We start from the raw sequence: 27,285 nt of genomic DNA, 5'->3' as shown, positions 1-27,285 counted from the left end.
CAGCAAATATCATTCTCAATGGGGAAAAGCTGGAAGCCTTTCCCTTAAGATCAGGAACAGGACAAGGATGCTCACTCTCGCCACTATTATTCAACATAGTACTAGACGTCCTTGCAACAGCAATCAGACAACAAAAAGGGATAAAAGGTATCCAAATCGGCAANAAAGAAGAAGTCAAACTGTCTCTCTTTGCAGATGACATGATACTCTATATGGAAAACCCAAAGGAATCCACTCCCAAACTATTAGAAGTTATAGAACAATTCAGTAAGGTGGCAGGATACAAAATCAATGCCCAGAAATCAGTTGCATTTCTATACACGAATAACGAGACTGAAGAAAGAGAAATTAGGGAATCCATCCCATTTACAATAACACCAAAAACCATGCGTTACCTTGGAATTAACTTAACCAGAGACGTAAAGGACCTATATGCTAGAAACTACAAATCACTCTTGAAAGACATTGAAGAAGACACAAAAAGATAGAAAAATATTCCATGCTCATGGATTGGAAGAATTAACATAGTTAAAATGCCCATGCTACCCAGAGCAAACTACACTTTCAATGCCATCCCGATCAAAATACCGAGGACATTTTTCAAAGAACTGGAACAAACAGCCCTTAAATTTGTGTGGAACCAGAAAAGGCCCCGAATTGCCGAGGAATTGTTGAAAAGGAAAAACAAAGCTGGGGGCATCACAATGGCGGATTTCAAGCTGCACTACAAAGCTGTGATCACAAAGACAGCATGGTACTGGCACAAAAACAGACACATAGACCAATGGAACAGAATAGAGAACCCAGAAATGGACCCTCGGCTCTTTGGGCAACTAATCTTTGATAAAGCAGGAAAAAATATCCAGTGGAAAAAAGACAGTCTCTTCAATAAATGGTGCTGGGAAAATTGGACAGCTACATGCAAAAGAATGAAACTTGACCACTCTCTCACACCATACACAAAGAGAAACTCTAAATGGATGAAAGACTTCGATGTGAGACAAAACCATCAAAATCCCAGAGGAGAGCATAGGCAGCAACCTCTACAACTGTTTGAATAATCTTAATCAGAACTTTAGTTCACCTGTCTGGGCCTCCACTTTATCATTTTTAAAGTAAGAAAAATTCCTGCCAAAAAAGGTTCATAATGTTATGCCCCAAATCTTTATCCCTTTAATCTAAATTTCTAACACCGTCTCAACATAAAATGCAAATGGAACCATTAGTAAAATACAGCTTCATCAACAGCATCTGCTTGTAAATTTCTTTTTGCCTTTTTAAATATACAGAGAAGTAAAGGCAGGAGCACATTAGAGTACTGCTTTACACCACAGCCGTGAATAATTCATCCAAAAATGGTCTGGGTACATTAATCAATCATGAACCAAGCACAACAGATCTCCATGATTTATTTTGACTCCAAGACGCTAAAAGTGATCAATTTTGGCTAAATTACTTAACTCTGAATCTTGATACAATGTAACAGCTAAACATAACAATTTTACCGAGTACACCCTTAAGAGTACACACAGAACTCCATCCTCTATTAGCCCGTTACCTTCCATTTGGGGGAGATTCAAATCTGTAAGAGGAAGAAGAGAGCGGTGTGCCTGGAGCACTGGCGGCTGCTGCTGAGGCAGGGATGCTCACATCCTACAATACACTGCATTTTATTTTCATAAACACTTCTCTTGCTATCTTTTCACTCTGGCCCCTATTTCACAACAACATCCCATGGGCCTTGCCAGTTTACCAAATCTCTCTTCACCTTTACAGAGAAACAGAATGGACAATATTTTTAGACTGTGAGGAATACGGTATCTTCCCAATGACAAATTAAAATACGTCTTCACTTTTTCGTTATGAAGATTTCTCTTGGATCTAACTTAAACTGTTTAAGGATCCTTGGGTTTTATTTGTGTCCCTGAGTATGATGTGAAAGACTATCCCAAGTGCTTCTTTTACAGCTGGTTCTCACTATCAGAAGCATTTAGCCAACTCTCCTGATGTCTGCATCAGACAGAATGGATATGTGTGTGGGTGAGTGTGCTTAAGAGGGGGAAAGAGAGCACGTGTGACAGCACAGCTTAGTTAGGAAAGGTTAGACTGCTACAAAAACCTTTAATTACTCCCCAGCTCAAAATCCTGAGTAAAGCACCTTACAAGTCTGTTGGTTGTAAGGCCAAACAAAAAAGTTGCAGTTGAATGCAGTGAAGGCAAATGCTTTAGAAATGGTCAAACGTGTTTGTAGCTTGCAACAGAAAAGTTAAGACTGTTGCAGTATCTCTAGCAAACAATTCTGTCCATTCCAGAAAAACGGACCTCTTTTTTCTAAAACGATGAAGCAGGTCACGAAAGGACTGGAAATACCACTTCCCTTTAGTATATGATGATGACTTCTCAGTTTAGCCAGCTACTAATTTTCACCAAATACACGCATGGTAACACAATCAAAGAATGAAACTTATTTTGGAGTCCTCTTTGGAAACGTCAGGGAACATTAACATTTTCAAAAGCCCCCAAAAAACTTTCTCCTGAAGAAATCTCAGTATTCTGTAGACAGACAGTACACCTTAACGCTGGGCAAAACATCTGGTTTTCTTGCTTTGGTGAAGACAGAGGTTTCCGTGTTCTGTGACGACTGCTTTATTCATCGTTGTGCACTGGGGTGCAAGACTCTATCCTCAATCCTGAGAGAACTCTTAGCTATTGTTGTGGAAGTATTTTACTGCTTCAGGAGTGCCAAGCCTTGCATCACAGCCTGTACGAGATGATTTGTCATGAAAAATCTACTGTTATGAAAATTGCCAAATTCAGGAAAGCCAAGACTTTCAATCAAGGGCTTCTCAAGAGGTTTTGTCAAGAAGTGGGAGCAATTATGAAATGCTTTGCTACACATAAGTTCACTGGTTTCAGAAGGCAAATGCTACAGCCAGGATTTTACCCACTGTTAACTGGATAAAATACAAACTCGTTTACACAGTTTAACTTCTCAACCTTAAAACTAAAATGTGAAGTCATAATCCATTCCTTCCTAACATAGTGTTATGCCAGAATCTTGCCAAAAATGATCTCATTAACTAACTGCAAAGAAAATGATGCAACATGAATTTTTCTGAAGAATCTTAGAAAATTATTTTTTGACACAAGCCTACTTTCATCTGACAAAAAAATCTACGGATTCCATTTGCTCTTTCGTTCTTTCGTGAGATAGAGTTTTAAGCACTTGTTTTCACCAAAAACAAAGTCAAAATTGATTGGATATCAAAGATGACATAAAAGTTGTCAAGTCAAAGACAACGGCATAGCTTTAATGTATTATTTAAAAATATAAATACTAGCAGCTCTTTCGTTAAAAAATTTCAGTGTAATTAAAAACCATGAGCAAAATTTTACGTTCCTGTATATCGTGCACATTTTTAGTGAGAGACTATAGCTTTCATCATATTTTTAGAAGGTAGGTAACATAAACACTTTAAGAGTCGCGAGCTTAAATCTAGTGCTCTGGCTCCATATTACACAGCTTCTCTATTTTCATTGAAATTCTTTTTACTTGATTTCTTTCCCATAACTACAATGTCTACTGCTCATCCACCCTGCTTGCTCTAAACTTCTACCACTGCTTCGGCTACTGTACTTTGACCGGACCCGTTTCTCTATGGTTTTCTTCCCATTCATTCTCTTTCCCCTGTGCTGCCCTGTACTTAGTCACTAAAATGTAGAATAATTTACCTCCTAAATTTTTAATCAGTAAAAGCAACCGTTTCTCTCTAGATGACGAAAAAATGAACCAAAGTAGACATCTCAGACCCTCCATTCTAGAATTCACTCCATACACATCCCAATTGTGTATATTATACACAATACAAAGAAATGTAAGGCAATCTATCATAAACACTATTCACTAAAATCAAGCACTAATGTAAGATTCAGTTTCATAAACTATCACCAATATACAGTACTTCGGCATCCTTAGATGTAATTTTAAAAAATCACAAAGATAAATAAAACAAGAAATGAGGAAGGAGAAAAGGAGCCAGGAATCAATGCAACCACCGGCTAAAATGGTGGAAATTATCATGTTTCTGTTTTGAAGCTGAATTAAAAAGAAATCAGCTTAGGGGCGCCCGGGTGGCTCAGTCAGTTAAGCGTCCAACTCCTGACCTCAGTTCACGTCTTGATCTCAGGGTCATGAGTTCAAGCCCCACATTGGGCTCCACACTGGGCATGGAGCCTACTTAAAAAATAAGGGAAGGAAGGAAGGAAGGAAGGAAGGAAGGAAGGAAGGAAGGAAGGAAGGAAGGAAAGAAGGAAGAAAGGAAAGAAGGCAGGCAAGCAAATTAAACTGGAACAGAACCTTTCTGATTGTAAATGTTATTTAAACTAGATTAATTTTTTACATAAAGTTGTGATGTTTCCCTCAATAGAGTTCTTTCTCTAGGTGAGTTTCTCCCTCTATTTGGAGTGGTTTGGGTTTTTCCTTCCCAGAGACAAAGAAATGTACAAAATCTCTTTAAAAGGAACATAAACATATTTTTTCACACTTACCATCCAAAGAAATGAATCCCTTGGAAACTACTGTGAATATTCTCCCAAGAGTTTACGTTCTCCCCTCAAACATACTACACAGATTAAGTTTGTCATTGATTTTCAACATAGTCTTCATTAGTCTTCTGAATAAGAGAAGAACCTTTGACTAATCTTAATTATAACTACATTCATGAATATTCATATCAAAGAATAATTTGCATGTACTTTTAAAAGTAAAGATCACACTTTACTAGGAAACGGCATCCAAGTTATTATCCAAAGACATCTTATTCTCAAGCAAGGTTCAGAAATATCAAGCTACTTTTGTTCAATGTACTGCTTCTTTAAATGCTTTGTCAGGATTTTATGAGACCAAATATGCCATACAGTTAATAGGTAAGATTTACTAGCATGAAATGAAAATGCTAGCATGAACAGAAAAACTGAAAGAATCAGTCATTTGCTCATGTGACAGTTAAGGTAGTAACTGATTTAAATGTTCAGAATAAAGAAATAAGGGTTACCAATTATCTTTTCAAAAACCTGTTTTCCAATAAATGCTCAGATCGAGATAGAAGAAAGGAAACAAGCATCAAATACAACTTACCTTTTTGTCTCTGGTCCTTACTTCCCCATAGAAATCTAGGGCCTCTTGTGCCTTTAAAAATTTGCCCCGATGTAATAAATATGCACAAATCATTACACCAGTTCGTCCCTTTCCAGCTTTACAGTGAATTGCTGCAACATGATTGTCATCTTCACTTAGCCATTGGTCAAGATCTTCACAAAAGGGTTTGATAAGTTCTAGTTGTGGTGGATTATGGTCTTCAAAAGGATACTGTGCAACTGTGGTAAAAGGATAACCCCAGAATTAGAAAAAAGTCTTTCCTGAATTGTTTATTAAAGTAGGTTAACTTTAGAAATGTTGCATATAAGCTTAACAGATGTTTAAAAGAAAAACTCCAGAGAAAAATAATTTGCTGCCTGATAATTTTCCAATTTTTGAATAGAAAAGTCTCTCATTAATTCTTAAACCCACCCACAAGACAGAGACACCGAGCACTATGTTCCCCACTTAACCGAAGAAGAAAGAAACTTTGCTATGGAGAGGTAGCACAAGTCAACGTATCAGAGGGAGAGGCAAATTCAAAATGAAATGTCACGTAGGTAGGTTTCCTGTAAGGGCTCTCAATGCATTTTTCTGACAAAAGGAGTCGTAATATATATTATATCACCACAAAACATATATTCCAGAGAAGGTATAAATTACCAATAAATCAACAATGGAAAGGACTGATTTTTACACTTTATATAATAAAAATCCTAAGCATGTTATTTAAAGATGGTCTTGCAAATGTTAGTGTTGTATGCTACACATGATTTTAAAGTCATTTACAAAAGAAACTGAAAAAACTACTTATAAAAATGTACACAGTTGTAGTAAAGTGTATCTAATGAAGTTTCAGGTATTTTCACATGGGTTATAACAACCCAAAATTTCTCTGTTCCCTATAGTCAGAGTTGAGGTGGTTTTTTTTTGTTTGTTTTTGTTTTTAACTTGCCTAGAAATAGGAGTTACCGCTATTAAATTTTTTCTTACTGGTCCCTGCCTCGGTTCCATCTATTAAAATCCTTAAAAATCCTGACTGACATCTAATGCATATAATTATCCTCTGTGTCATCTAAATATGTGAAAAGTATGCCTTCTATCTTCAATCAAGTCAATAATACTGTGGAACAGGATCCCATGTGTTGGGTGAATCGTCCCAGGAGACAATGACTACCATTACAGAGAGTCACCGGGACGGCTTTCACCTGGGCCTCGGCATCTTCATCTCCCCAGTGGCACACAAAAACATCCAGGGCACTCTATTAAACATCTATTTACAGCTAGATAAACCTCGACTAAAACACGCTTTGCCTAATAAGCAGTAGCCTAAATTCACGAAAAAGAAAAAATTCTTAGTGAATCTGTATGGGCTCTCAGCCATTAGTGCCTCTGAATTCTCAAACCAGCTGTTTGAATGTCCATTCTAGATTTTCAGAAGGGATCCATGGCAAACACATCAATATGAAGCTCATGGCATCCACCTTCTCCTTCTATCATGGCAGCATCTGCCAAGCTTCTCCACTCTCCAGGTCTCTTGAGGCTCAAGGCTCCACGAACACAGATAGAAGGTTTTCGTGGGCTCTCAGAAAAATTCACTACACCTGGAGAAGAACTCACCTAAAGCGGCTCCTGCTCTCATCTACCAGGCTCCTCTTATCCATATCTGTCATACCCTTCTCCCTCTTCTAGCTCACGGCTCCACAGTTAAAGTTGCTCTCTTTCTCCCTAGAATCTCCTACTGTTACACCAAATGCCTCCAACAGTAGACACAGCCCTCTATTTTATTGCTAGTCTAGAAATCTTTCCTCATTCTTAAGAGTCTACTCTGCGTTTTAGTATTCCTACTAGTACTGGCAGGTTTATATGATAACTGCTTCCTAAAACACAACAGCAACATTAAATTAGTTTTCCAAAGTGTCTAAGACCATCTTTAAGATAAATATTTACCTCACTTAATAATTGAGATTATTCATTACTGCTATGATAGTAAGATTTGGTCTACTGGTTTTAAGTTATACAACATAAATACATTACTCAGCAGTTTTTACCTACCTCTGCAGTTAAATTTGGCGGTATCATAATGTCTTTCAGCACACCTAAAAGAAAAGTTTAGATGTGATCTAAAGTTATCTTTTGTGCTGGCAAAAAAAAAAAAGTATAGTAACACACATTTTCTGAACTTTTATACTGTACTAGGCATCCTGCTGTTTTGTATTAACTGTTTCTTTCAATCCTAACAATCCTATGAAGTAGGTAGTGTCATTATCCCCATTTTACCATTAAGGAAACTGACGTTAGGTGCTATGCACTTATGGCTTACACACTTGCTCACAAAACCCGTGATGCCGCTCAGGCGCACACCTCCCAACCAGCTGCATGTGTACCCTCGAATTTCCTGTATGGACACTCGGAGCGCTGAGGGGGTGTATGTGTGACTTCATGAAGAATGTACAAACAACTAACGAGTTACAGCATTGTCTTTACCTCAGAGTTGAGCATACATCGTTTCTCAAACTATTATTTAAAAAGATTTACTTTTAAAATAGTAAAATCATAAGGGCAAAGAAAAAGTAAAAAAAAAAAAAAAAAAAAGAAAAGGTGAATGATGCTAATCTACTCAAAAACAACACCTGCTAAAAAAATTTTAAGCCAGATCTTTCTTTAGAGAAGCCAAAGGTCATCTTTTTCAATAATCTCTCAGGTTATGAGTTTTAATTAAAGTCTGAGAGTAATGAAGGAGTAATAAGTAAATACAGAAGAGTAAAATGTTGACGTAGCATTACTTAGAGTACACTAAAATTTGTCTTTTTAATAGTAGTGATATGTTTGTCATCACGCACTGGTTTATTCATGAAACAGGTGTGTTTATGAACATTAATAAGGCTCTGAAAGGGATCCCATACTTTAGTTCATGGTCAGCAGAATCATGGTAACTACAGGTACCAACCAAATGAGATTTTTAAAAAAATTATTTAAAATAAAAGCTTAGCATTTTAAAACAAATCAAGGTCTACAAACCCTTAATCTCCAATTCTGAAATCCCAAAAGTTTGTAACATCTAACATTTTCTGTTAAACTTATGGCAGACCCAATTGTGGCAGAATCTGATCTGAGTTCGTGACATTGCATGCACTCTCTAACTAATACACTTAGAGTAAAGAGTCAAACACTTCATGCTAGGGACTGCTCCAGACCCCAGTGGGGTGTTACATAATACTAGTAAGTATTTGCTTCCACGTTACCTTTCTGCAAAGGGAAAAGTTCTGAATGCTGAAACACAACTGGCCCCAAGAGTTTCAATAAGTGATTGTGGACATGTATTTCACATTTAAGAAGTCCTAAAAATATCTGTATAGTTCCTCTACTTTAAACAGTTTTAAATCCTAATCCACATGAAAGTTGAACTAATTAGAAATTAGAATTCACTAGTTTCTAAATGGTCAGACCTGAAATAAATGGACTTTCATACTACCGCTTAAAACAAAGCTTTCCCCCTTTTCTTGCATACAATTTCATATACTGAGTTTTGCTCAAAAAATTTATTTAGTAATGCCATATGCATATTTATGTATCCTTGCTAAGTAATTTCATACTTACTCCTATACAAAACATGACAGGTAGGAGGAAGACTGACCAAGAGAACAGTCACATTTTATACGTTCTTTAGTACAGATTAAAGAAGAGGTCTGGTAAATAGTGAAGATTCCATAACACAATATTTTATAAGGACTCATGTAAAGATAGGACTTAGAAGGTGAGGGAGAAGGAATAGGCTAGGAAACAATTCTAAGAAGCTGGTCTCATGGCAGCACAAAAAATAAGCATTTTGAGCTTCATGCAGCTTTAGTCCTCTAAAATTCTCATGCTTTTTCAGGAGCTCACATGTTTGGTTTGACAAATACCGCTTAAGACTACCATCATAAACTGATTCTCAAATATTACTGTTAAGAGGCAGAAATGAAGGAGAAGTGGAAATAATGAACTATTACATGTCTACCAGATGTACACACTTTACAAAGGAGTTTCCATGTTTTTTAACTCATAGTCACAACCACATAATAATAGAAAATATAATCTCCATCTTCTATATGAGAAAGCTATGATTTAGAAGAGCATTAAAAAAACACTTGCCCCAAACTGCAATATGCAAATGGAAGAGCCAGGACTCAAGCCCAGGACCTCTGATTACAAAAGTCAAACTTCTTCCAGCAGGGGTCCATACTTCCATTTTAATACAAAATAGAGAACAGTTTTAAAAACAAAAGCAGTAACAAATTTTACTCAAAATCAGCCTTCCTACAAGAGCAGTATTTGGCATAAAAGATAGAACCAACAAAAAGACATCATGAAAACATGAAAAAGTTATGATAATCTCTACAGGTATGGATGAGTGCATGAGAACATATACTGGGGCCGGAAGTGATAGAAGTGATCTGGAGGAGGGGTTGCTAGGGTAAGAATGATGACTCTCTTCTTAATTAAGACCTTCTCCAATAACTGTGCACACGCACACACATGTGCAAACACACACACACGCATGCACAAACCCAGTTCCTTATAACTTTTGTGTGGTATGTTAGTTGATCAGTCTCTCAACAAACCAAAACTGAAGATACATAAATGGAAAATGGAATTTGACTGAGACAAGTATTAGGTAAATCTGACCATTTATACTTCCTTATAATTAAAATTCAACTTAAAACATACCATTTTTAAAAACTTCACCTTATATCGGCTTATATGAGTCAAGACAGATGAAGAAGCATTGAAAGACTTTTTAATGAAGCAGCAGACAGAAAGTGAAGGAAGAGATAAGACTAACAGGAAAAGCTTCCAGAGAAGTGAGACTTGCCGAAGAGTCGTGCAGGTCTCTTCTGTAACTCTTCAACATCACTATCCCTAGCTTACGAAAGAAAACTTAACAGATAAAAATTAGCAACAATTAAAGGTTCACCACCAAATGATGGAGAGTTGTATGTCAAACAGAATACACAATGAAACACAGTAACCCTTTTAAAAACGAGGATCCAGTGAACACTTAAGGTCCTCAAAGGCAAAGTGTATTATTCCTCTAGCCCCATCTCCCTCCCTCCTCCTCTTACCCCTACCAGCCTACAGGTATACAGAGGAACAGACAAAAATGAAATACACACACTTGCACAAAACAAATTTACTAAGCATCATCATACCTGAATTTGATTAACGATATGAAGCTAATTTTGTCCTTTCTTAAAATATTTTATTGAACGCTTGATGATATAGAGATATAAACAGATAATGTCAATTATTAAAAAGTCCATATTAAGAACTGTTCTTCATCCACACGTCATAACTGCCATAAAAAGTTTATAATATACCATTAAATACATGTATGTCTAGTGTTAAATATTTTAGAACCTTTCAGTTTGTATGTGTTTGCAAAGATATACATCACATGTAATTAACATCCCCAAAATATAAGAAATAAAATAGAAACATCTGCTGCTTGCCAGACTCACTTACCCAGAGCCAGAAATACAAACAGGGGTAGAGAGAAGGTGAAGAATGAAAAGTGACATCAGAAATCAAAACATGCTACAACCTGGTAGTTCTAGAAACTTCTGACGTAAAATTTGGGGAGGTTAAAACAAACAACGACAACAACAACAAAACCAGAAAGGGAAGACTGGCATAAACGGTGGGTGGTCCGTTACCATATGTACCTAAGTGACCTTGTTCAACTCACTTAACTTCTCTAGGCCTCAGACTCCCCATCTGTAAAATGAGAAGGTTGGACTAAATGATCTCTTTCAGGTACTTTCCAGTTCTGAAAGTCTATGACTCTGTTAAATGGAGTGGGGAAGGGGAGCTGAAATATATATACCAGAAGCTACTCTCAACTAATAACGAGACAGTTCATTAACTCTGGGGTCCAGTGTTTAGAAACACAAAAGTAAATGGGCAGCCAAGTTCCCAGACGAGCTCCCAATGCCATCTTTAACCATAATAATGTTAAGTGATCCACAGCACTGACAGTGCAAACCTAGGTCCTAAATTCTGGAAGCAGGAAGCCACTGAACACAGGAACGGAAAGGATTTCCTTCCTTTTCTTTGGATATAATGTTAAACTTGAATAAAATTTTTAGGGCAGAATTTGTCTTTGGTACCTTCCAACCTTCCTTCTGGGACTCTAAATGCCTCATCTTGAGAGTCTAAACCTAAGTGACTCACTTAATGGACTGCAGCTTTTGACACTTCTTGTCCTGTGTTTGCTTTTCTTTTTTTAAACACAGCTTCCCAATCTAGTTATTCAAAAAGTATAAAGCTTTGTGGTTTTTATTTCCCACCACAGAAACATCCTGGCATCTGCAACAAGGCTTATTAATGGAAGTGAATCAGGGCGAGAGGAAGATGTATGCACACCTGCAAGCTGGGGTCCACGAACACTCAAGTCTCTACAGCACCTTTGTCTTTCAGCTTGTTACCTGTCACCCCACACCCTCCACATCCCCTCCATAATCTGACCATAAGGAATTACCCACCATATTCTAAACACTGCTACACCGACCAGCTTCTTCCATGCCATCCTCTCTGCCTGCAATGCCATTTTCCCCGCCCGGAGGCCTGCAGGGGAGCCTCTGCAGATGCTTCACCCCATCTCAAACAGGCCTTTCTTTATGAAAACTTTCCTACAGGGTACAAGTACTATTTCCACAGCTCTCTACACGGCTCTCTCTGTACAACAGTTACCTCTTCTGCAATTCTATGTACCTATCACATTAGACTGTAAACTACCAGAGACGAAAACTGTATCTTGTTCACCTCTGTACCGCCAACAAGTTTTACAAGGTCTAACATGTGGCAAGTACGGCATAAATGTCCGCTTCTTTGTGAGTCCGAGGAAAATAATGAAAACTCACTAGGAGAAACAATAATGGTGTCTACTTCACTCTCATGTCTTCTGAGGTCTAATCATGACAGAAAGATCACTAAACTAAAGATAGAAAAGCAACATCCCACAAGTCGACAAGGCACATAGAATCTTTCATCCTTTTTGGTGATGATTTAAAAACCCACTGAAGGCAGAAGAGAATCTTGCTCTTACATTTGAGAAATAAATTCTACAGAAATTGTGACAGTCAATCAGGAAACATAACTTCAGATTAAAATTTTTCCTGCTGCATAATTTATAGACATCACATAGGAAAAATAAAAACCAGGTAGAAAATAACAAATTTTATATACCATTTTTTAAAAGGTAGGAAATGGGTCAATATTTTGGGAAGGAATAACAGTCTTCAAGGGCAAAAATGATAAAATATTTTCTTCTAATTTTTTTGTCTTTTTTTCCTTTTCACATCCCTACTCACAAAGTCAAAAAGAAATACAAAAGGTTAAAGATAAGCTAGCTGTACCAAGCAAGCAATCCTTACATCCCTGCACCAAATAAGAGAAACCACCCAACTCAACAATGTCAGGTAACTTATTTATGTGATATACAGTTAGAGAATACCCTAACAGCTGTTTCAATCAAATGACTTAAAGACACAGAATAAATACAACGACACCCACTCTGAGGCATACCTCCATGGAAGATGTTATTAATGCTTTAACAGAAAAGCTCTGCTGTGAATTACACTTCAAGTTAGCACATGGTCATTAGCTCAAAGATGGGCTAGACGCCAAGTCATTTAAATCAGATCAAGTAAAGTGAATGTGTGCCAACATTGTTTTGACCTCATCACAACACTTTCTGAATGACCTAACAATGCTCTTTATCAGACGTCTTGGACTAATTGTTTTAGGAACACAATTCTGTTAAAATATATCTTTTACTCTACCTGATTCTAACAAGGAAAGAACTTTCACTTAATAGCTATTTTAGAAGATATTTGCAAGCATACAAATAAAAAACATACTTACAGATTGTATATCTTGTAATGGTTTTTATGCTTTGAATCCAAAAACCTTAAAACAAAACAAACAAACAAAAAGCCACCATTAAAAAAATGAGCTAACATTTGAAATTACATTTATACTATTGAGAAAGCCTAAAAGACAGATTCCATTTTTCCTAACCTCAAATACCATTTAAGAAAAATAAATAAATAAATTCCAATAAATATCCCCTTCATGGGTTTAAACTAGTAATCAGGTCATTGTTAAATAATTATTACATTACACAGATTTATACAATCTGAAGTAAAGCCAGAGCTTTTCATAGAATAAATATTTTCATAATCTTCTCTCTCCGGCCTAACATTATGAGGTTGAGTATAAATAAGTTATTTAAAAGGCAGCATTAGCACTTAGCTCAAGTTCACCTAGCTCATTCAAGTGTGCAAGAAATAGTCATGTCTAATCGAGTAATCCTAAAAATAACCCTGAAAATTCAGCCATCATTTTCTTTCAAATGAGAAACTTTTCATATTTGAAAGATGCAAGTAGTAACTATTAACTCCATACAAAGTTTATTAAGTATTTTCACGTATATATTCTCAGTTGACACAAACATCTGAGAGGTAGAGTTTATTCACATTTTACAAATGAGGGAAATAGGTGTCAAAGAAATTACAAAACTTGCTGAAGGTCATATAGCTAATAAGCCAAAGAATCAAGACCAAAGACCTCTCCGGAGCTCCAGTTACAAAACTAAACAACAGCAACAATTAACAGCCAATAAAAGCACTTGCCTGTGTGTTTTTACCACATTTAAGTACTTTATGCATATAAATTTGTTTACTCTTATGAGGTAGGTAATAGGGGAGAAGGGTTAGAAAAGTATAAGCTGAGGAAATAGCAGGGTAAGCAGAATAAATAACAAATGGAAAACAAAAGAGAAGATTTAAAAAGATTTAAAGTCTAGGAGTTTCAACATATGAGTAGGAGTTCTAGAAAAAAGAACAGAAAACACAAGGAGAAGAAATCCAAGATACTATTCAAGAATAATACCCCAAACTGAAGGACAGGAATTTCCAAAATCAAAGGATACGATGAGTATTCAGCAAAAATGATGAAAATAGACCCAAATACAGGCATATATAGCTCAGTGAAATTTCTGAATACTGAAGAGATAAATGTAGGATCCTAGAAGCTGCCCAAGAGGAAACAGGTTTCATAAAAAGTATCTGGAATCAGAATTACACCACCCTTTTTAATGCAAACTAGCAGCTAGAAAACAACTGGGCAAAACCTTCTGACTTTGAGGGAAAACTATTCCCAGCCTAGAATTCCATACCAAAAGAGACATTAAATCAAGTGTGAATATATAATAATGGCATTTTTAAACAAGAGAAATCTCAAATAATCTTGCTGCCCACATATTCTCTCAGGAAGTTACTAGAAGATGCGTTCCACCAAAACAAGGGTGGGAAACCATGAAAGAGGACGATACCAAGAAATGAAGAATCCAACTCATGAGAAGGGAAAAGGGAATCCTCAGAATGATGGTGAAGGAATATCCTAAGTAGACAGCTATAAGCAAACCTAGTGAGCAACTGACCCAGATCAGGGTAGCTCAGAAGGCTCCTGAAGAAGATAAAATCAATATAATACCAAATGTGCTTGAACATGTTAAGAGATTTATACAGTTTAGGGATAAATTAAAGTTAAGAACATAGAAACTAAAGGAGCTAAAAGAGAGGAGAATTTTAACTCCAGGAAAAATAGAATGTTCAGGAAAAAACAGTTACAGTACTTAACTGTAAACTGCATTTATCTAGTCATAATCACATAAAAAACCAAAATTGATACAACCAAAATTACAATTTAGCTACTAGAAGGAGGGCTGAAAATATGTGTGTGGCTGGGTAGAGGGGAAAAAGAGTTCATAAATTTGGACATGAAAAATCATGCTACACAGTAAGAGCATTACTTGTAACTTTGTCACTAATTGAAATATTTGTATGTCACACTACAATTGTTGCAAAGGTCAAAATATTATTTACAATCAACACTTAAAAATTAAGTCATTAGACTACAAATGGATTTTATATGCTGTGTTAACTATAGTATTCTAGCAAACATTTGGTTTTTTAATATTTTCTGAGCTACTATATCAAAATGAATGTAACAATGACTTTCTCCAATACCAACAAAATATTCTCTAATGGACTTAGTATGACAAGATGGGTTCCTCTAATTTCTGCAGAGTCAGGCCCTCATTCCATAAACCACTCAGCAGTTTCTAGACCAGGCTCTTTCCTCGCATGACCAGTGTTTCATCAAGGGTTCCGGGTCACTAGTATTTTTTTTTTAATAGTATGCTTTCATGTTTTCATTCCTTGATACCCATTCCTATCAATATTATCTTTTATTTAAATGTATTGAGAGAACATGTATTAAGAACCTGAAACTGCTTGTTTCCCTGGAATAAAATTATTTATGAACTATTTATTGTCCCTGCCGTCAAACAAATACTATCAGTGAGAATAAGGTTTAGCTGTGAGAAACACAAGAAGGAGGGCAGGGGCTCATACATAAATATGCTCATTATATTAAATACACTACTCTCTCACATAAATTCTAGGATTAGTAGTCTATAACTGGTTGGGGAGATTTGTTTCATAAAGCACTGGAGCCCAGGACCCTTCCACCATATGCTCAGCCAACCTGATGAGCAGCCCAAGGTCCAAGATGGTGTGCTATCATATTTGTAGTAGGAACAGACTGGAGAAGGGAAAGAAGGAGAGGCCCCTCCTTTAAGAACTCATCATTTCTACGTAAAAACAATAGATCTTAAGTTATCATATTATCAAATCTAGCCACAGGGGAGGCTGGAAATACCATGGGCATTCTGGGAAAACACGTACACAGCAAACAAGCAAGTGTTCTATTAATGAACGGAAAGGTAAAGATGATCATTGATTTTCTCTATGGTTGTTCTATTCTATAATTTCAATTATCTCTAATCTTTATTTCCTTCTGCAAAACAAATACAAATGACTAATATTGATGTAACAGATATATTTGTATTCCTAATTTAAAATCACTCTAAGAAGGGGTCCATAAATTCCACCAGACTGCCAAAAAGGTACATGGCATAAAAAAAGACTAAGAACTCTTGCCAAGGGGCAAAGGGAAACAAAGAAAAATTACTACTTTGTGGTTCTGGTGGTGGTGGTTAATAAGCCATAGAGAACAATATTTCATTCTAACATTTCATGTGTACTTTTCTTTAAATATTTAAGGTATATGTCACTTTTTATGATTCTTCGGTTTAGCCCACTTCTTCAACTAACCAAGGAAGCACTGATTCTGCTAAGATGACTTCTACTCAATTATGAATATACAACAGAAAAAAGTGGTATTACACACCTTTCACTCTTGTCTCTCGTACCCTCTTTATCTTCTCTATTCCTATAACCTTTCTCGATTTGTACTTCTGGATTTTTTCTTTAAACTGAGATAAAATTTAAATACAGCAAAACAGATCTTAGGTGTACAAACATCTCAATAAAAATACAGAATACTTCCACCACTCCAGAAAATTTCCTTATGCCCATTTGCAGTCAAACCCCACTAAGCTCCCAGGCAGCTAATATTACCACAAATTAATATGTCATTGTTCTAGAACTCCATATAAACGTAATCATACAATACGTAGTCTTTTGTAACTGACTTCTTTTATTTAATCTAATGTTTTACAGATTTATCCATGTTACATGTATCAACAGTTCATTGCTTCTATTTGGAATAAGATTCCACTGCATGACTACATCATCATTTGTTTAACCATCCTCCTTTGATGGATATTTACGATGGTTGCAGTTTGGGGTTATTATGAATAAGTACATAAACATTCTTGGGCAAGAATTTTGGGGACACAAGCTTTTATTTTCCTTGAGTAAATTAGTAATAACTAGAAGTAGAGTTCCTGGGTCGTAAGGCAGATACTACTAAACGGTTTTCCAAAAGTTATACCATTTTACAATCCTATCTGTATTTTAAAAGAGTTTCAGTTGCTCCACAGTCTCATCAACATTTGGCACTGTCAGTTTTAAGCACAGCTTTTCCAATGGGTATAAACTGGTACCTTATTGTGGTTTTAAATTTCTTTTCCCTGATGACTAATGAATGATATTAGGCATATTTTCATTTGTTTATTAGCCATTTTTATACCTTCTTTGAAAATGTCTGTTCAAGTCACTGGCTCATTCCCCAGCCCCCCAGTTGGATTAACTGGCTTTTTATTACTGATTTACAGAAGTTTTATATATTCTGGGTAAAAGTTTTTTATCAGACATACATATTGACATGAATATTTGCTCCTTATCTATGACTTGCCTTTTCATTTCCTTAATAATGTGTTTTGATAATCAACTACTTAAAATTCTGAAAAAGGGTGCCTGGGTGGCCCAGTCAGTTAAGTGTCTGCCTTCAGCTCAGGCCATGACCCAGTGTGGTGGGACTGAGTTGCATGTCAGGCTCCCCGCTCCACGAGAAGTCTGCTTCTCTCTCTGCCCCTCCTCCCACTCGTTCTTTCAATCTCTCTCTCTCTCAAATAATAAATAAAATCTTAAAATAAAATTCTAATAAAAATCCAATATATCAAATGTTTCTTTTGTTTAGACCTTTGTATCCTGAGAAATCTTTCCCTACTCCAAAGTTCACAAAAATACACTCTACGCTTTCTTCCAGAAGCTTTATACTTTTAGCTTTTTCTCAGTTTGCATTTTAATATGGTTGGAAATTTAGATAAATGTTAAGGATAATTGGGATAGCCAAAACAAAAACAAATTATTTGAAGGGCAGTGACTATAAAATTTAGAAAACAACAACTCATTGCTATCTGCCATATCTTTTCCTTCAAGGTTTTGTTTTGTTTTGAAAGAAAATGAATAAGCAGGAAATGATCTGCAAAATACAATTTTCTCACAGAAAGCCTACAATTTAAATGTGAGCAGAGAAAAGGGTATTTTGGAGGATTAACAATTCAGTTTTAGTTCATTCTGGGTCTGGTAAATTAAGTTTTGAATCCAAATCCATAAACCAATACTGTATAAATATCACTCATCTTACAGCCCAAATCCAGGGAACACGATTCACATGCGGCTGCCCTGCACACACACTCAGGTGGGGTTGAAATACCAAAATGGTCAGAGCAGTTACCTAAGTTTTCAGGGAGACATGGAGGTTTTCACTATTCACTTTCAACACTTCCACAACTGTGTGGGTAAAACATAAGCATATACGACTTTCAAAAGAAAAAAAAAAAGTTTCCTGTCCTACCGTATTTTCCAAAAAAGTATAGAATTGACAAAGGTATATATCACTACTTTACCTCCAGAAAGCGAGCTTGATGAGCTTAGAAATCCAACTGCTTTTGAACAGTATATTTTAGTTTACATTAAAATAAATATTTCCACATACTATTTGTGAATTAGAAAAAAAATGGAAACCAGGTTTTTTTTTAATGTGACAACAGTCCTCCTTGAGAAACTGTTTTTTTTTTTTTTTAAGATTTTATTTATTTATTTGACAGAGAGAGAGCACAAGCAGGGGGAGCAGGAGAGGGAGAAGCAGGCTCTCCTCTGAGCAGGGAGCCCAATGTGGAGCTTGATCCCAGGAGCCAAAGGCAGATGCTTAACCAACTGAGCCACCTAGGCACCCCCAGAAATAGTTTTAATGAGATTCATGCAATTCCTGTTTATAAAGACTCATGAGGCTTTTTAAAATTGTATCTTCATTCATACTCAGCCTGTCTTGAGGACAATTTTGTAAAAAATTATTAGCATACACTATCACAAAATTGCAAATTTGATCTCAGTGAAAAACGATGATTAACTAACAAAACACAAACAATTTGTTAAAATGTTGGTAACTGCTCTTTAAATCCCTCCTAGAGGCACAGTCATAGAAAGCCCAATCTTTAATTTCATCAAGACACTTCCTGTATTACTCTAAGTGTCTACAACGTATATTCAAAACCAGTTTTTAATTCTCTCTTAAATTTCAAGTGTTACTTATCAGAGGCACAAGTGCTGAGAATCTCTGCTTCCCATCTTACATTTTCCTACATTTCACTCAGGAAGTACTGAGAACTTACTAAATAAATAGCCTTAATGACTCCTTTTAACATGATTTTTAAAAAAATCACTTCAGTTCTTCACTTCTAGAAAAGAAAACAATCTACCGGGGTAACCTTTCATAAAATTAAATATCCCACAAAATAACAGTGACTGGGCTAGTAAAATGGAAATACACTAAAATGGCAAATAGGCATCGAGCTGGTGGTGGCTTGTTGGTGTGTAATATTAAAGTTATTAAAACAACATCCAGGTTGGAGACGGGGGAATAATATCATTAATGATTAGCATCGGTCGGGGACAGAGAATAATATAAAAATTTTCACTGTATTTGCCATTTCTGGAAAAAACCAATACAAATTTATGGGTAAAATTCAATAAAATGCAGAATTAGAACATTATAAATTATTTTATAGTAGTAAGGTTATTGTAATCAAATTACAGACCTTAAATAAGTTTGTTCTTAAGATCTTTTTATATTGGTGTTCAATATAAAGGGGTCGTCCATTAAAAGTTTTCTTATAGTAGCATGACCATTATAGAGTATCTGGTATAAGAATTATCCTCTTGCTATAAGCAAATGTAAAACTGGGCAAAATGTATGAGGTAACCATTTAAGGCACTGAACAAAAGGCAGCACAGGCTTACAATACTTCAGAAAAAAGAATCATGAGGTAACTCCCATGACTGCCTTGCTTTCAGCTTGGAGGCTCTCTTCTGGCACAGCAGAAGGAAAGAGAACAGATGGAACAGAGGTCTCACTGAGGTAAAAGGCAAAGATTTGAGTTCAGGGATGCTAAGGCAGCTAAAGTTTGTGGAACAGAACAGCAGAGAAAAGGGACTGAACAGGAGAGCCTCAGAAATCTGTACCGAACTTCACCTTTGGTCCTTGGCCAAGGGTTGGGCTGCATATGTGCAGGATCTGAAAGCATAATGGAGATGACACCAGAGATGGCACAGCCAAGAGGAGGAGTTCTGGCCCAGCCAGAATGGAGAGACTTCATTTAAGTACACTAGGTATTCAGCTGAGACCCCAGAAAGGCCACACCTCAGAACTGAGGACCATGCCCTAAGACAAAAGACAAAACTGAAAGGCCTGCCTTAACAAGGAAAACCAAGCCTGACAATACCAGAAGATTAATCGTCAATTTAAATACCTGCCAAAATGAAACTCAACACCCTTAAAGAAAGTAACAAACCAGACTCCCTACGACATATCATTCACAACCTACAACATATCAATCACGACATTCAACATACAATTAAAATTTATTAGACATGCAAAGCAGAAAAATATGACCCATGACCAACAGAAAAAAGCAGTCAATAGAAACCAATTCCAAGATGAACCAGATGTTGGAACTAGCAGATATGGACTTCAAAGCAGATACTATAAATACATAAATGAATGTAAAGGAAGATGATTACAATACGTAAAAGAATGAAAAGTCTCAACAAAGATACAGAAAACTATAAAAGACAGAAATTCTAGGCCTCAAAAGCTCAGTATCTGGAAAGAAAAATCTACTCTTAAGAAGACTGGAGACTACAGAAGAAAGTTGTGGCAGACTGCATTTTTCAAGAATGACTGCATCACCCATCCCACATGGCTCTCCTTTCAACCTAACTTTAACACGTCTCCCATCAACTGGTAAAGTCTATGGTTCCTCCCCCTAGAACTTGGGCACACCTTTGTGACTGCCTAAATCAAGAGAGTACACCAGAAGTGACATTAAGCGATTTCTAAGACTAGATCATAAAAATGTCATGCACTTCCACCTTGGACTCTGGATTCTCACTCTTGGCATCAAGCTAACAAACACAATATGATGAAGCATGAACTAACCCACGTGAAGAGACCACTTGGAAAGGCCAAGTAGAGGGGTGCTGGCCAACAGCCAGGCTGAAGACCCGGATAACAGCCAGCATTTACCAGACATGTGAGTGAAAACACCTGTAGATGATTCAGCCCCCAATGTGCCAACTCATTTCTAGTCACTGAGTCTTCCCAACTAAGCCTCTAGATATTGTGGAGCAGAGACAAGCCATCTCCACCATGCCTCATCTGAACTCCTAACTCACTGAATCTGTGAGTATAAAATAAATAAATGCTCTAGGTCATATATATGTGTAGAGGCAGTTTGTTACGCATAAATATTAGCTGGAACACAAAGATAATGAATTTGACAACAGATTAGTAGTAATTATCTAATCTGAAGAACAGAAAAAAGAAATGGAAAAAATGAACAGCTCATCAGTGACCTGTGGAACAATATGAAGTACTTTATCACATATGTTACTGGAGACTCAGAAGGACAGATGAAAGACAATGGACCCTGAGTGGCTCAGATGGATAAGCATCCAACTCTTGGCTTCAGCTCAGGTCATGATCTTGGCTTCGGGCTCTGCACTCAGCACAGAGTCAGCCTGAAGATTTTCTCGCTCACTTTCTCCCTTTGTCTCTCCCCCCACGCTCTCTCTCAAACAAATAAATAAATAAATCTTTTTAAAAAAATGATCAACAAAAAATGAGAAAACTTGTCGCCATCAGACCTGCCCCTTAGGCTGAGGAGAACTAATGGGAATAAATATAAAAGAACATTTTCTCCATCCCTTTCTCTGAAAGACAACTGTTTAAAGCAAATAAAATAACAATGTATTCTGGGATTTAATACATATGTAGATATAAAATATATGACAATAACATATAAAAGAAATGGAGGAATACAGAATTTTACTTTTGTAAGATTCTTACATTTTAATGCTCACATTAACTCTAAAAGGACTATAATAAGCTAAGAATGCATTTTCTAATCCTTATTGCACAACCTCTAAAAAGTCAACAGAATTAAAATGGAATACCTAAAATTATTTTATTAACCCCAAAGAGGACAGGAAAGAGGAATGAGAGTAAGAATGAATGAATGAATGAAAATGGAATACTGGACAACTAAACACAAACAGAAAAATGGTAAATAAAACATTTCAATAATTATACTAAATGTAAATGGACTAAATACTACAATTAAGAGAGTCAGTGATTATAGAGCAACTTTAAATTTGATCTTATTTATAATATTTCTTTATGAAATATAGGACATATATGTTTACATATATTTGCTATACGAATTAGAGCACTCTACAGGCAAATTAATACACAATGTTCAATTGTGAAGATGCAAGATTATATAAATCAAATGAAAAACTCAATCTAGCTGCTCTACACACTTATACCATACTATTAAACTTGTTCCAATGCGGGGGGGAAGTATCTGGGTTGCAAGATAAACTTTCTTTATAGGCCTCAGAAATTCTGTTATTTGGTGTGAAGTTTCTGTGACGGTCCAGGGTCTGATCCTCTACCTTTTGGGTGAGCCCTGATCCTGTCAGTATATTGAGCAGTATTTTTTTCAGGAACATATTCAAACTCATGTCATATGACTGATATATAAATATCATAAAGACTATAACAGCAATATATTAATTTCCTTGAAAAGTCCAACTGCCACAGGAACTAAATTATCCACATCTTTATGAGAAGTCCAATACCTTGCCATAAGCAGACCCACTGAAAAGTGAAAGTATAATGCTGCTGAATAAATGTGGAATCAAACAAAAGAAGCCAGTGAAAGCAATTTCTAACAAAGACATTCTGATGTCTCCATCTTTACAACAGGAATTGTCTTGCCAAAAATATGAGGTTCATTGGCTAAAGCTTCCTTTCCCCTGGCCATGCTTTTTCCATGTTTCAACAACTAATTGATGGATCCACTAAAGGGCTTTATGTGGACTAAATCAATTTTGGCCAATTAAATTCAAGTCTTACTGTAAAGTCTGAGGGTCATTTGTGAACTGGTATATCTCTGCTTGGCGCCAATACATATTGATACTACAGTTTATTTTATTAGAGCATTAGATCATTACAAATGCTTGGAGAATTTATAAAAATTCATCTTAAAATATTTATTGACTACCTACTCTGTGACAAGTACTACTGTATTTACAGAGTACCAGTACTGACAACCACAATCATAATAACATATGCTCCCAGAATTTTGAGAGAAACCCAGAAGCAAACACTCTTTTAAAGTATCCCATTCAGAAAAAACCCTAAGAACGCTGGACAGTCCCCACACATCCAAAAATAGGTAAAAAAGAAAAATCATATCTGAAAAGAAAAAAAGCAAAACAACTACTTATTTGCTACATTTTTCTATAGCTAACTATTTGGCACCATATTCACTTCTGCTGTATTCATGTTTTTAAAATTTGCTCTTAGAACTCTAATACACCTATAGCTGCCACTGCTACTACTAAAACATGAAATTGGATTGTTGTTTTTCTTTTTCACATATAATCATCTCTGCCTTAATCCCATTAACACAGGGAATCTCCAAACATTCTAATCCTTAACTATTTTCTCCTAGTCATCTTCAGGTTGTCAAACTTAAAATCAGTCATACATCCAATACAAGTAAAGTATCCTGTTAAAAATTCACTCTTAACACTTGCCTGTGCAGTACTGCCTTCTCCTATATTACCTTCAGTTAAATAGAAAAGCAAAACTAAGAGTTTTATATTAAAGTCTGATCAAAGATAATGATCCCCAGTAAGAAAGAAAATCTACTCTCTCAAAACAGGAATAAAACTAGAGGGAAAAGAAACAGCAGAGGAAGTGAACTACAACCCACTGAAAAAATTCAAAAAGCTGTTATTATGAATAAAAAACCGCCAAACATTTCTCCAAAGAAGTTGTATCATTTTGCACTTTTACCAACATGGATTAGAGTTCCAGCTGATCTACATTCTTGCTAACCCATTATTAGCCCTTTAAGTTTTAGCCATCCCATTAAATAAGAAACAGTGCCTCATGATCTTTTAATTTTCATTTCACTGATGATTGATTTTGAATATATTTTCATATGCTTACTTATCATTTCAGTATTTTCTTTTATAAGGTTCCTGTTCAAATGTTTTGTCCTTTTCTTAATGGGGTTGTCCTCTCTGAATTTGCAAAATCATCTCTATATTGCATTGAGTTCAAGTTCTTTGTCAGACATATGCTTTGTAGTTCTCCCACCAAACTTGCTGTTTTTTTATTTTATTAATGGTGTCTTTCAAACAGCAGACGTTTTTAAGGCTGATCAAGTTCAACGTGAACTTTTTCTTACCTGGTTAACTTCCTACGTAGTGTCTAAGAAATCTTTGACTAAACTGAAGGTCACAAAGATTTTCTTCTCTGTTTTTATCTATTAGTTTTATAGTTTTACATTTTACTTTAATGCTTCTATCTACAATATCCATTTGTATGTAATATGAGATTTTTGTGTATTGCAACAAGTAGTCGAGGTTCATTTTATTTTTCATACTGACATTCAGTTGTTCCTAAACCACTTGTTAATATGAGTATCCTGTCCCCAGTGAATTCTCTTGGCATCTTTGTCTAACAACGTATGTCTGAGTTTTCCTGTAATCTCTATTCTGTTCCATTAACCTAAATATATGTACATTTTTTTCTTTTAGTAATTCTATTTTATGACCTAGCAATTCTTTTCATGGATATTAACCAAAAGACTTAACAATATATGTCCACAAAAGTCTTGGACATGAATGCTCCCAGAAGCTTTGTTCATAATAGGCCCAAATTTACAAAAACCCAAATGCTCATTACAGGTGAATGGATAAATAAATCATATCATAACCATACAGTGGAATACTACTCAGCAATAAAAACACACAAGTTACTGACGCAAGCAGCAACCAGAGTAATTATGCTAAGATTAAGAAACCAGACCAAAAAAAGTATACTATGTAACTGCATTTATGCAAAATATTAACACAGGCAAAACTTAACTACAGTTAAGATTTAGAAACAGACTATTAAGCAGCGCTGGGGAACTAACTGCAGAGGGGCATGAAGAAAACTTTTATGGCAATAAAAATGATCTAAATCTTGACTGCGGTGATGTGTACATGGATGTATATACATGTCAAAACTCACTGAGCTGTACACTTAGTGAGTACATTTTACCGCATGTAAATTATACCTCAATAAAGTTGATTTTAAAACTAATCTGACTTATGACTACCAATATGTAAAATGTAACCCAACTCAAAATATCTCAAATGTATTTTGCTTAATACCAGAGATAGCAATAGAAGGAGTATATCATCTTCAGGAATGAAAACTTTTTAGAATGAAAAGCAAAATGGCACTAAGAATAGCATTGTCAAATAGAACTTTACACAACGATGAAAATGTTCTGTTGTCCAGCACAGTAGCCACTAACCACATGTAGCTATTGAACACTAGTGCAAATGAAAATGAATGAGTACATTTATCTTAACTAATTTATATTTAAACATAAGTAGCTATATGTGGCTAATGGTTAACATACTGGATAGCACAAGTCTAAAATATAGAGATCTTTGAAAAAATCCAATAGACCATAATACGTATACCTTAGTAAGGTAGTGCAAATGGGTACATTCTTGGAACAGAGCATAAAACTGAAACAGGAAAACTACAGTAATAAATGGGACTTCATAACTGTCAAAATACCTACTGAAAAAGTATTTTCAACCATATGCAGTTTTCTAACAAATTCCTGATATGTTTGATTAATGTTATCAATAGATTAATAAAGAAGAAAACTAAAATTCTGGACCTATTTCTAGCCAAGAATGAGGAACAAGTTTGAGTGGAAATGCCAGGAAACAGGGAGAAAGTGTTCATATAATTTTAGAGTTCACGTCAGACAAGGAAGGAAATACTGGCATGGTTAGATATGATACAGATCAGTAAAACGGATTTCAAAAGCTTCATTTAAATAACAGGCTATGAATTCATAACTCAAAATCTAAAAGGAAAAACTAGAGAGACTTTAAAAACTAAATTCTGTATAAACAATCACAAATGATACTAGTTTAAAAAAGGCAAATGAATAGAAATTATCTTAGAAAACCAATCAATACAGCTGCGAGAATTTACTCACAATGTTCAGATTTAAAAGGTTTACAACCAGGAATAAAAAGGGGGGGGGAATAATCCTAGATGAATACAAAAGAGCATATATAAAGGAACATAAAAACGGTTAAAACAAAAGAAAAGGCTTGGAGTAAGGAAATGCTTGGATCAAAAACCAACAATTTTAAATAAGGTAGAACCCCACAGGTTAGACAGCTGTATGACACTAGAGCCAGAGAACAAGCAGAACTTAAAAAAAAAGTTTCAGGAGCCACTGAATTCCCTTTTGCCTCCATGTCTCTATCCAAGAGAATGTTGCTCTGATTCAGTAACTCAAGAGTGGTGGATGCATGACATTTTTCTAGATTAAAAGGGTTTTCAATTTGCTATTTAAGTAAGGTTATTTCTTACAGAATATTCCTTAACAAACAACTATCAACAACAAAGTCTTTGACATTCCATGATTTTATATATATATTAGTAAAGCATACAGTTAGCAATAATTTGAAACAGAGATAATCCATCAAGCTCTTTTTAACAGCTTCACCTGAATCTTGCAGTCATAAAATTCAAAAGACCAGCAAGGTGGGGCATTATAAAATTGTCTGAACAAAGAATACCACTAACTTCCTTATTTTTTGAAGAGTTCATAAAAATTATTAGGGAAAAAATTTTTTAAAATAAGTTGAAGATAGGGTCAGTATACAGGTACAAACCAAAGGAAAGAAATATGACCAATAAACACCACAAAGCTGCTTACTCTCACAATTAGAGAAATGCAATAAAAACTCAAATTACCAACAAATAGCAAAAAGTTTAAGTTTGATAATACTCGTCCTACATGTTGGTGAGAATACAAAATGACACTGTTTTTGAGGGTAGAAGTTTAATTCCACCAGTCTCAGCAATTCCACTGTTCCACTGCTAAGAATTTACCTTCAGTAAATACTTGCAAAAGGACACCAAGGTACATGTGTGAAAATGTTTATTAGAAGGCTGTTTTCAATAGTAATAAACAAGAAGTAACCTAAATGTGCATCAGAGGGAACTGTTTATTATGGAATGATCATAAAATGGAATAAAAGCCAATAACAAAATCAGTTCCATCTCCATGCCAGTATGGAAAATTCCTAAGTATGTTAAATGAAAAAAAAAAAAAAAAAAAAAAAAAA

The 27,285-nt window shown here is 35.6% G+C and overlaps 1 protein-coding gene across 3 annotated transcripts in view; it reads right to left on the bottom strand.

Moving 5' to 3' along the window:
* The window catches only part of PTEN (phosphatase and tensin homolog), an 89,948-nt gene that overhangs the window by 23,842 nt on the left and 38,821 nt on the right, over window positions 1-27,285 (bottom strand). For 2 of the 3 annotated variants that reach the window (XM_034662385.1, XM_019794265.2), the window contains exons 2-4: window positions 13,043-13,087; window positions 7,193-7,236; window positions 5,138-5,376 (exon numbers count right to left, since the gene is read on the bottom strand). In XM_034662385.1, the coding sequence (XP_034518276.1) occupies window positions 5,138-5,376; window positions 7,193-7,236; window positions 13,043-13,087 (328 nt within the window). The remainder of the gene's footprint in view (window positions 1-5,137; window positions 5,377-7,192; window positions 7,237-13,042; window positions 13,088-27,285) is intronic. The other variant, XM_034662384.1, reaches the window with a different exon arrangement.

The sequence above is a fragment of the Ailuropoda melanoleuca genome, chromosome 6 (assembly GCF_002007445.2).
Source record: "Ailuropoda melanoleuca isolate Jingjing chromosome 6, ASM200744v2, whole genome shotgun sequence".
Taxonomy (NCBI): domain Eukaryota; kingdom Metazoa; phylum Chordata; class Mammalia; order Carnivora; family Ursidae; genus Ailuropoda; species Ailuropoda melanoleuca.
This window is presented reverse-complemented; position numbering and strand designations above follow the sequence as displayed.